The 12,011-nt window shown below is 35.6% G+C and overlaps 1 protein-coding gene across 2 annotated transcripts; it reads left to right on the top strand.

Moving 5' to 3' along the window:
* The first annotated feature begins 1,075 nt into the window (after positions 1-1,075).
* LOC127952312 (patched domain-containing protein 3-like) lies at positions 1,076-10,874 on the top strand. 2 transcript variants are annotated; one of them, XM_052550697.1, is made up of 5 exons: positions 1,088-1,180; positions 1,721-1,800; positions 6,757-6,884; positions 6,966-7,111; positions 7,186-10,874. In XM_052550697.1, exons 1-5 carry the CDS (start codon positions 1,108-1,110, stop codon positions 8,826-8,828), a joined length of 2,070 nt encoding a protein of 689 aa, XP_052406657.1. In that variant the 5' UTR covers positions 1,088-1,107; the 3' UTR covers positions 8,829-10,874. The 2 variants fall into 2 exon arrangements, with proteins under 2 accessions (XP_052406656.1, XP_052406657.1); XM_052550696.1 differs by having other exon boundaries at positions 1,076-1,800; positions 7,186-10,872.
* The last annotated feature ends 1,137 nt before the right edge of the window (positions 10,875-12,011 follow it).

The raw sequence follows: 12,011 nt of genomic DNA, 5'->3' as shown, positions 1-12,011 counted from the left end.
AATGTTTAGCGTGCATGGTCTTTTACATTGCTTATAAATATTTCTGCCTTGTATGGTGATCATAATCCACATTGGATCAAGTTATTTGAAAACACTTGCTGCTGACTAAGAGTGAGATTTGATCTCAACTTATTTAAAAAAGCCTTTAATGCTGGTTTTATAGCTGTTATCTTTCTGAAATGATCCACGGTGCTGAGCTCTCCAGACGCGGAGAACCTCCGCCTTTATTCATGAACACTCCTCTAGCTCCAGCTGGCCCGCTTTGGCCCAAGGTTTTCGTCGGGCCAAAAAACCCTGGCCTTTGGCCCCGAAGAAGCCTCGATGAGGCACGATCAAGCACCGGAAGTGACAGTGGAAACACGACTGGCCCTGGCACTAGCATGCCTGGTTTAGGCCTGACATTGGAAACGCGGCTATTGAAGCTGAGGTGTGTGCTTGAATAGTGAGCTGATAACAGTCTGATTGGGAACAGGTGTGGATAATTAGTATTCGGGTGAGTGGGTGGTGGAGTAGAGGGAGGTTAGCTGATCCATTAAAGTCATATTTGTATACTGCAGTGTTAAAAACAAAATGCCATTTTAATGACAATAAGGTTTACAAATACAATAAAGATTCTAGCATTTTGATGCCTTGAAGTTCCCTGATGTGGATGATTGGAAGTTTATGTTATCTTATTATTTTTCATTTTACTTTTGTAATTTAATGCATTTTTTTGTATTATAAAATTCTGTATTATACTGGACCCACATCTCTTGTCCTCACTGTACAAGTGAATCTGTCTGACCCAGTCATACTTTTGAGATCTATCAAATATTTCCCTGGATGGAGGATATTCCCGGATATCATAGTCAGTTATTTCTTAAAAGACCAGCATTTAAATCATCTAATGAATAACGGTGAAAATGTCCCTTAGAATTTAAAATGGTTTTTTAATTAGGTTTGTCATTTCTGGCAGTGATACAGAGGGCAGGTGCCAACAAGGAAGTTTGTTAGTGTGTAACCTTATATGTTGTTAATGAGTAACAAGTGAATTATGTTCAGCTCATCCTGTAAGTACATCATGATTGTTGCTGGGGCTTTGCAGAAGCGTTTAGAAGCAAACGGAGGATGGCGAAGTGTAAAACAGACTGCATTGAAAGGCCTCTCTCTCTGGCTTTTGAAAAACTTGGCTGTGTTGTTGGTAGGCATCCGTGTGTGTTTCTTTTAGTAGCTTTATATGTGGCAGCTGCCCTTGGAGCTGGTTTTGTTTTTCTTCAGGAGAGGGAGGCAAATGATATTGAAGATCAGTTCACACCGGTCAATGGACCTGCCAAGCTGGAGAGAGCGTTTGTGGTGGAAACTTTCCCACAATCTGAAGAGTTTTCTCAGATACGGCTCACGTCTGAAGGCACTTATGCCTCTGTGATCATCACAGATTTGCATGGAGAAAATATATTAACTGTACCAGCTTTTGTTGATATTATAGAGTTTGACAGACAAGTGAAAAAAATAATAACAGGAAACACTTTTGAAAACCTCTGTGCCAAAACAAAGGGAAGGTGCATGTCAAACACAATTTTGGACATTATCAATTACAATGCTGCTGAAATAGTTTCTTCAAAAATAACATATCCATTGAATAATAACATGTTTTTGGGATCAAGTATCGGCGGTGTAGAGCTAAAGCCGGATAGCTCCGAGATATCCAGTGCAAAAGCGGTAAGGCTTTTTTATTTCCTAGATGAGAAGAAGACAAAGGAAAACTCTTACTGGCTTGATGACTTCCTCAAACTCCTCTCAAACTATACAGAGCAAAAAACGGTAAGTCAAAAAGCTAATTGTGAATTGTGAGTTACATCTACTCATATATAAATACCTGAATACCATTGTGTGTGTAAAAGTATTGCAGAGTAAATAGTTATATTGGTTCTATTGGTAAATGATATATGCTTTTATTTAATTTAATTACAAAATAAATGGAACAAAATAATGGTTATTAAATTAGTTACTTATGAAAATGTGATTACAAAGGTGTTACATCTGAATATTTCACACACATACACACACACATTCCTACTTAATTGATTAAAAAAAAATCACAAATTGCAATGACTGTTCTTAAAATATGAGACATAGGGCCCTATGATTTTCATGATGCAGAAAATACAGATTAGTGGAATCCAGTCATATGGATTCCACAAATATGCCACGGAATATGCCAAATTTTGGATGAATAGATAAAAATTAGGTCCGTACACTTGAATCAAAACATGTAATGGATCAGTGTGTTATGTTACATATGAATCATTCATATTCTGCATGAATGAATGGTGCAGATGTGTGGTTTCGTTTACTACACACTGTAACACGAGTCACTGGCAGGGAGTTGTTAATTAAAGTTTGTGCAGAAGCCATCCTAAATTTGATCTTACTATCATCTCTTAAATATGCGTACACAGACCTGCCAACCTGTACGCGTTTTGCCCTCAAAGTACACTGGTACAATTTGATACTCTAAACTAGGCAAAAACCTGGTGACCTGTCCACGTGCAGTAAACAAGCAACAGCAAAAGAGTTCAACCAATAGGCGCGACAAATTGTTTCCCCCCTCGGTTTAACATTTAAATAATTTCCATGTATTTTATTTCTCTCCAAACTTGCTCTGTTTGTGAGTCCATAAGTCTGTGTGCTGAAATGAAGAAAAGCCTCCCCGTTTATAACATGCATCTGAAAAAAAAACACACAAAGCATCTTCCCTAGCAATGAATTGTAATGCAAAATGTTTCTAAACCTGTTGTTGACCAACAAAAAAGAACATTATAACTTACTCCACATCATCAGATGTATGTTAGAAATAACTTTCGTCCTGATCTGATGTGCCTTTTTATCACAGAATGATGCAGAAATATATTCTATACTTATACTGTAATAAAGGCGACGACAAATGTCAATTATCAATGGACTATAAATATACTTATTAAATTACCCCAGGTGGTTTTAAGAACACTGATAAACTTAAGTGTTTATTGTCTTAAAGGGATCTGATCCTACATGCACTTTTACAAGATGTTTGAACAAATATGTGCAGTGTTGGAGAGTAAGTGGTTACATGTAACATCGTTACATAATTTAAAATAAATGTAACTGTAATCAGTTACTACAAAAAAAATGTGTAATTAAATTAGTTACTTATGAAAATTTTTATGATTTCAAAGGGGATTACATTTGAATATTTACACACATCCACATACAGATTTAATTGATTTCTTTCTCAAATTGCACTGAGACATATGTACCTATAATTTACTCGATGCAGGAAACAGTCTAGTTCATAGAATCCAGTCATAAAAACTGAATTCCTGTTGCCTAACGCAGACGGAATATGCCACATTTTGGACAAATAATTAAAAAGTAGATCAGTACACTCGAATCAAAACACAATATTGGACTAGTGTCTGTGAAAATTAAGCCCAAAATGACAATCTATGAATCCTGTACATTCTGCGTGTCTATGGAAATCAGGTGCTGACCGGCCATTGGGAGAACCTGGGACAATTCCCGGTGGCCTGGCAGACGATTTGTCCTAATTTTTAAATATTATTATTGTGTAATTGAATGCTAAATCTACTAAAGCAATTATTTCAGAGTCCGCCATTCGATAATTAAATCTCTAATAAATCATGGACCAGTTAGTCGTGCCTGGCGACACTTTAGCTCAAGCGCTCTCTGCGCCTCCGCCAAACGGTTTGGATGGGACTCAGAGTAATCAATTCGAGAGAGAGAATGGAGTGGACTGTGGAAGCGCACAGCTGGAGCAGAGAAGTAAAAATACTGTTCAGGGTTTCAAGTGCAGGTCAGTTTCATCTGTAAAGATGCTATTGTAATTTTGTATTTGTTTACGTAGTTAAGCATCAGATGCCCATTGCTCTCAATCACTTAAAATACTGTATAAATGACATCATTATCTATTGTAATGTTTCAGTAATAATTTAGCAGAAAAATAATCATATTTTATAATAGGTTTAGGGGGAGCTAGTGCAGACAACAACACAACCCTTATGAAAGTTAATGTATGGTATGCCATGGTTACCACAAATTAACCATGTTTTTTGCTACACTAACCATCGTTTAACCATGGAATTGGTAGTAAAAATAAATACAAATGGTAATTCATTTGCCAAATAAAAAAACATGGTTACTGTACTTTATTATGGTAAAAGTCAAATAAAAATCTTGAATATTAAAGTAATAAGAGAGATGAAAATTTAAGTGAAGGTGCAGTTCAGGAGAGAACTTTTAATTATTGTGCATGTCCCCAACCTAAAGATTTAAACCTTTTTTTTCGTCAGGTCTATACATAAAATAGGGTTATCCATATTTCAGAATGTGTTGTGGGTGTATGAGTGTGAGATTTCCCAGCCTAATGTTTTTCCCCAGTCCACTCCTCATGGAAATTAATGCCAAAGACATGGCGGTTTCATTGACTACACACAGGCCTACTGAAGCTAGCAGTGTTTTCAGCCTCTGCCGCCTCAATATATGAGTACATGAACACATAAACATGATCTCTAGAACTGCTCTGAGTCACTTCATGAATAATTTACTCATTTTTACTTACTGAGAAACTATCATCATATCATATACAAAGAGACACCAATGTTTCAAAAAGACACAAATGTTTCAGGACACAGAATAGGACACATGCTTATTAGATAACTATCTGATACCCAGAACAATCTCAGTTTAGGGGGGGGGGGGGGGGTTGTGACAGCTAAGGGGTTAATGAATCTTTGCAAATTACCTTTCCTAATAATGTGCTAATTAGCAAGTTTTTCGATAAATGCGGCTTAATTAAACAGTCCCTCAGAGAGCAGCTGGAAGAGCGAAGCGGGGTCAGAAGAGCTCATTAATATTTAAAGTAAAATTCTACGAAACGACTTGCTCTCAAAAGAGCTGATTTTGACAGGGTAAAAACGAGGTTTTTACACGACCTTTGAGAAATTTTAACCAAACTTTAAGGCCCATTTTCATTAAGGCCCTAAAGAATCATATCAACTTGTAGAAAATGGACATCGGATGACCCCTTTAATGTTCTCTTTGAATGTCATCATTCAAAGCATTTCTATCTTTTATTCAGCTACAGTAACAGCTGGATGCCTTTGTCCATATTAGGGATTTCCTCGAATGTTGTGAGTTCTATTTCTTCGGTGATGCATATGTGGATTTTCTATGCTAGGGCGCCTTCTAGCATTCACTATGAATGAAACAGACATTACATTTATTCATACCACTAAATAAGTGCCAAGCTATAAAAATACATTTTTTAAATTAAATAAATAAATAAATAATAAAAAAAATTTAAGTAGACATGTAATAATCCATGTTTTTCTAAAATGTACCACATTGTACTGAATTTTTTTATTTTTTCTATAGCATATTAAAATGACTCCTTATTAATTTCATTAACGTATGAAAGATCAGCAGTCATTGTCCAAATTATTTTTTTTAAGACAGCGAGTTGCAAGAATTAGCAATTTCAAACAGCTGCAGCACTCCGACAAGAAAAAGTATGTACATCTGCTCAGACCCTAATGTGATGCTAAGCACTTTTCCACATCAAATATGAAATAAAAATATGAGCACGGGTGTGGATTTAAGCGCACACACACTCTAATATCAAATTTGTGTATATACATAGTTTATAAATGAGGCCCTATATCCCTGGAGCTGCTTTGAGAGTCACATCATGGGCATTTATTAAATTTACATTATTCCAAAGAAATTAACATCCACTTAAAAATTCTACTATACATAGGACCAAAGGATCAATACCAGCTCATGCATACACACACAATTCAACTGTCAGACAAAATGACATACAATTTATCAATAATATCATATTTCATGAATGTATTCATGGATATAATATATCATGTCATATGTATTAGGTTGTAAAGATGTTGATAAAGCTTGTGTTTATATTAAGGAATTGTTTTGTAAGGTTTTAAATAGGGTAGCACCATATAAGAGAGTGAGAGTCAAACACCCACTGAACCTTGGATCACAGATTATATATAATGCCATCTTCAAAAAGAAACAAGATATAGAAGCAAATACAAATTATTTCAAGGCTAAGTTAATATAAGTGAATTAAAAAAGTAGTGCTGTCAAAGGATTAATTGTCATTAATCACATCCAAAATAAAAGTTTTTGTTTACATAATGTGTGTTTACTGTGTATATTTATTATGTATATATAAAAACGAATACACACACATGCAGTAAATATTAATAAAAATGTACAAGTATATATTTTAGATAATTTATATTATATATAAATATACTTAAAATATAAACATAACTTTTTAAAATATATACACGTGTTTATTTATATACATAATAAACATATAAAGTACACACACATGTAAACAAAAACTTTTATTTTTGAACTCTTTTAGGTTGAGAACAGTTATTTGTGAAATAAAAACTTACATCAGATATTACCAGATTGACCGTTTTCATGCAGTGGTATTGAGCAAAGGCTTTGAATACTTATATACACGTGATTTATTATTATTATTTTTTCATATGCAAAGATTTCAAACAAACCTCTTTAATGTTGTTATTGTGGGGTATTGTTTGTAGAATTTTGAGGACAATAATGAATTTAATCCATTTTGGAATAAGGATGTAACAATAAAATGAGGAAAAATGTAATCGCTGTGATTTTTTCCAGATGCACTGTATACTGACAGTGATTTGTGTTGTATTTGTACAGGTCAATGTGTCTTACTTTACATCACTATCAAGACAGAAAGAGTTCGAAACCAATTCAGACTCTGTGATTCCCCTCTTCTCTGCAACATATTTCCTGGCCATTAACATTTCCGTTCTGTCTTGTTTGAGGTATCGCTAATAATTAAAACATATCATATAACCACTATTATTTCAATCTCTAGCTTTGTCATACCTTGTCTCCTTCTACAGGTTAGACTGTGTCAGGACGAAGGTGTGGGTGGCCTTGTTCGGCGTTGTCTCCGCTGGTATGGCTGTGTTGGCCAGCTTTGGACTGCTGCTGTTCTGCGGGATGCCATTTGCCATGACTGTGGCTTCAGCCCCCTTTCTGATTCTTGGTAAATTTCATTCATCACACACTAGGTGTCTCACAGCTGATGTTCCTGGGCTCACGGTTTCTGCTTTCCTCCAGGTGTTGGTGTTGACGACATGTTCATAATGATCTCCTGCTGGCAGAAGACTGAAGTTCATAAAGCTGTTGAGGTTCGCTTAGCAGAAACGTATAAGGAGGCTGGTGTGTCCATCACGATCACCACGCTGACGGATGTGCTGGCGTTCTACATCGGCCTCCTGACTCCATTCCGCTCAGTACAGTCTTTCTGCATGTACACCAGCACAGCTCTTCTGTTCTGCTACATCTTCAACATCACCTTCTTTGGTGCGTGTCTCGCGTTAAACGGAAGGCGAGAGAAAGGCAACAGACACTGGCTAACCTGCATGAAAGTCCCAGAACCAACTGGTGATGGTGATATAGCTTGTTGTGTGGGTGGTGCTTATGATGAAAACACACGTAAGGAGTTTGAAATTCCAATGGATTCATTCTTTAAACACTATTACAGCCCATTTCTGACAAGAGTGTGGGTTAAGACGCTCGTGTGTCTGATATATGCCGGATATTTGGCAGTCAGTATCTACGGGTGCTTCCAAATACAGGAAGGTCTAGACCTGAAACATTTAGCAGTAGACGGCTCATATGTTGGTGATTACTATGATAAAGAAGATGAATTCTTCTCTGATTTTGGTCCTAATGTCATGTTAGTTATAAAGGATGAGCATTTCCAGTACTGGAACCCGACTGCTCGTAAAAGTCTTGACTTGTGTTTAGAAAACTTTCAAAATCTAACACTGGCAGACTCAGACCTTCCACCTATTTCTTGGCTTCATGTATATCTGCAGTATGGGATGAATTTTGGTTTTGATGTAGACAATGAAACAGAGTTCAAAAGCCATTTAACTGCATTTCTTAATTATTCTGGTTTTAGCCAAGATGTTAATTTTACTAACAATCAAATTCAAGCATCACGTATGTTTGTTCAGTCGGTAAACATCCGCACAGCGATCGATGAGAAGAACATGCTGAATGAATTGAGAGAGACTGCAGTAGAATGTGGGAAGTTGCAGCCACCAGTTAATCTGATTGTGTACCACCCTGCGTTCATCTATTTCGACCAATATGCCGTCATCATCAGTAATACAATCCAAAACTTAGTGGTTGCTACATGTGTGATGTTAGTAATTTCACTCCTGCTGATCCCAAACCCTCTCTGCTCTCTCTGGGTGACATTTTCCATTGCATCTGTCATTGTGGGAGTGGCTGGTTTCATGGCATTATGGAATGTTAGTTTAGACTCTGTGTCTATGATTAATCTTGTCATCTGTATTGGGTTTTCTGTTGACTTCTCTGCTCACATATCCTATGCTTTTGTGTCAAGTGAAAAATCCTCAGCGAATGAGAAAGCCACGGATGCCATCTCTAAACTGGGCTATCCGATCGTTCAGGGAGCCGTGTCCACTATCGCAGGTGTGGTGGTGCTCGCTGCTGCTAAAAGCTACATCTTCAGGACCTTCTTCAAAATTATGCTCTTAGTCATTCTGTTTGGGGCCGTCCATGGCATCGTATTTATACCTGTGTTCCTGACCTTCCTCGGCAATTGTAGTAATAGTCGTGTAAAGAATAAACAATACAGTGACACAAACAAACAGCAAAGGAAAGACCCAGTCATGGATCACACCGAGAATGTATGGTGTACTGATCCTGACTGTCCCAGCCTATAACCTAAACAATGGCCTAACACTAACTGACCCTACATATGACAAACGGTTAAGAAAATGGACAAACTTTCTTCTTATATGTATGAGTTTAGGTATATATGACACTTTAATTGGACCATGCAAGAAAATCCTGAAATCGAAATCATTCTGCTATGTACTAACTTACTAACTTGCATATTTTTGTATGTGTTTTTTTTAATCATCTCTTTCAGCTATATGTTTTTTTGGCAAATAATTCACTTTAAAAAATTATCTTAATGCACTGCAGGTCTATTTTAACTTTGCACGTGTAATCTAAATGCATGCAGTTAACCATTTTATTTAATGTTAGGATTTTTATGATCGAAATTAAAGCAATTTGAGCTCTGTGTAATTGTGTACCAGTGTCTTTATTGTTGATGATGTAAATGTTCTCTTGCTGCTTCTAAGGCTCAGCACCATGACAAGCTGCGAGATAAAGAGCTGTGGTCTGCCTGAGAAACTCGTCATCAAACGTCTCTTTGTAAATGTAGCAGGCATTGATTATAAATTGTTTTATTGTAAATTCACTCAAAATACTTCTGTTTTTCTGTTGGTAATAAATGTCTATACGTGAGAAAATAATTAATTTTATTTTATTTCTTTATGAGTTTCGTGCCCATCTGCACGCTCTTACTTCAGTCCGCGGGAGGTCTGAGCAGAGTGAGGTATGCATTTTGTTCAATCCTGTTGCATGTTCAAAGGGAATTAATCACCAATTAACTAATCAGTGTTTTGTTATGATGTGCAAATGAGTTACATGAATGTGTTACCTTTTCTAAGAACTGAGTTTAACCTTCTGGGGTCTAAGGGGGTTTTGGGGGCCTGGAGAACTTTTGACATGCCCTGACTTTTGTGCTTTTTTTCAGTTGCTCATAAACATATACATGGATAAAATATGAAAGCACTATATTCAGTACAAACTGGGCTACAATAATATGCAAATAGCATGTATTTACATGATTGTGTTTTTAAGAAAACAACGTTTATGCATGGTAAGTAAAAAACTACAATTGTGAAGTCACTGAAATAAGACTGCAGTCACGTCATCTATGCTTCAAGTTCATTACGCGTCTACTCAGTGGTGTGTGGTAGATTAAGGTGTAAGCACGTTCAAGGCACTACAGTCTTCCTTTTTTAGTAAATCCTTCTTTAACATTTTGTTTTACTATTGTATGAAAGCCCAACAACGCCATCCAGAGATATCTTTATGTCTATGACCTTTTAATGCTTAGGAAAGGCTTTACAAGTAAAGACATGCCCGTACAAGTATCAGAAGGCAGTCTATATGTATAGGTAAAGTGATTCACTTGTTCATTGTGCAAGAAGAGGGACTACTGCATGTTTGTTTCTTCTGTGAGTGATTGATTAAAAAGTAAGTTATACATTTTATATTCTATGCTAGCCCAACTAAAATACATTTTCATTCTGTTATTGTTACCTGTAAACTTTACTAGTTAAATAATGATTTTAATAGGTTGTATAATTTGTGTGAGTTGCAGGCTGACTAGGTCTATGCTAAGTCAAATGTTTACAATCGTTCAATACTGCTTAACTGTGCATGTTCTACTGTATAATTTAGATACATAAGCTAAAATTGTAGACCTGTTTATGGTACATACTTAAATGATAAAAACTTTGCCAAGCAATGCAGCTATTTAAATGTAACTTGAATAACCTCATATTTAAAATTGTTATGTACTGTCACTGCTGTGTGTGTAATGTTCATTTGTTCATGCTAGACATATTATTGTTCATATTACAAATTTCATTTTGTATTCTGTTTTCTCTGTTCATTGTAGACCACACACGCACCCATACGCCCACATGCACCTCTTATGGGCATGTACCTGTAATAATTCAAGCATGCAAGGATAATTCAAATAAATCCTTCAACTGGGACTTGCCCTCTTGCTCCCGTTTCTCTTACCGGAAACTCCCACTACCATTTCTACTTGTACATAAACGAACCCTTGAGCATCCCTCAAGCTCGTATAACTATAATTGTTTTATTAGCGGTTGGCAAATAAAATTAGAGCTACACAAAAATCATCATTAAGTTGTAGTGTTTATTCTTATTCATATTTATTGAACGTTTTTACTGTTTATTTTACTATAATATTTATTTATTTTATTTGTTTGGTTCAAAGCTGTATACCTTTTTACTTTTTTCATGTGCAATGCTGCTAAATTAATGCATAATTTGGATTGTTTTGTACAACATTTTTATTTTCTACTTACAGTTAACATCATATTAATTTCATGTCCTTTTTCATAACGTTTTACTGTATCATTCTTCAATAATTGCATGTCAAAATCATGACAAAGGCTATCTTTATCGCTATACACTCAAATTTGGAAAATTCATTAAAAAATGTCCCCACGCACCAATGTGGTAATTTTCATATCATTTTACTGTATCATTCTTGAATAATGCATGCCAAATCAAGACAAATGCTTTCTTTCTCACTAAACAGTCATATTTGTAAATTAATAAAAAAAATGTAAATCAAATGATCTATATTTCTCCAGGTACCACAGTGGTGTTTTTATCTTACTTTACTGTATCATTTTTAATAATTGCTTACCAAAGTCCTGACCCATGCTATTTATTAACTTAAAATACTTAAAATATTCTTTCTCTTTTATTTTTTAAGAAAATAGTACTTATTCTTGTAGAGAATAAGTGTTTATTCTTTAAGAAAATAAGGAACAGACTAAGGGACGATCCAAATATTTTTAATGTACAATAAAGAAGGCCTATATCTTCCTGCAGTTAAAAAGTTATCAGAAATAATCATTTTTGTTTTGCCTGTGAACCTGAGTCCTGTTAGCAGGTGGCAGGGGATTCTGCTTGGTCTAAAAACGTTCCATAAACGCCTACGTTTGCAAATAACAATGATTATCAATTGAGAATCTTTTATTATTATGGTCTGGTGTAAATAATAATATGAACAATGAGAAAATTATAAATAAAAAGAGGGCTGCTGTGAGTGCAGGCATGTTTCAACCCAGTAACATGAAAACACACCGTTCCTCACAGCCAAAAAACAGACTGAATTTAGTTTGGGGGTAGTTCTGTATGGCTTGTGGGGGTTGAAATAAAGGTTTTTCATATGGACAATGTCTTATTAGTGTTTCAAAGTTTCAGAGCATATTTAAGCAAAG

This window comes from Carassius gibelio, chromosome B3 (assembly GCF_023724105.1).
Source record: "Carassius gibelio isolate Cgi1373 ecotype wild population from Czech Republic chromosome B3, carGib1.2-hapl.c, whole genome shotgun sequence".
NCBI lineage: Eukaryota > Metazoa > Chordata > Actinopteri > Cypriniformes > Cyprinidae > Carassius > Carassius gibelio.
This window is presented reverse-complemented; position numbering and strand designations above follow the sequence as displayed.

What these genes read in the sequence shown, in the direction of transcription:
- LOC127952312 (XM_052550696.1), top strand. Translation starts at nt 1,108, where the DNA reads ATGGCGAAGTGTAAAACAGACTGCATTGAAAGGCCTCTCTCTCTGGCT. An exon ending in TCCGTTCTGTCTTGTTTGAG is followed by an intron (nt 6,885 to 6,965) that starts GTATCGCTAATA and finishes CTCCTTCTACAG; the next exon opens with GTTAGACTGTGTCAGGACGA. An exon ending in AGCCCCCTTTCTGATTCTTG is followed by an intron (nt 7,112 to 7,185) that starts GTAAATTTCATT and finishes GCTTTCCTCCAG; the next exon opens with GTGTTGGTGTTGACGACATG.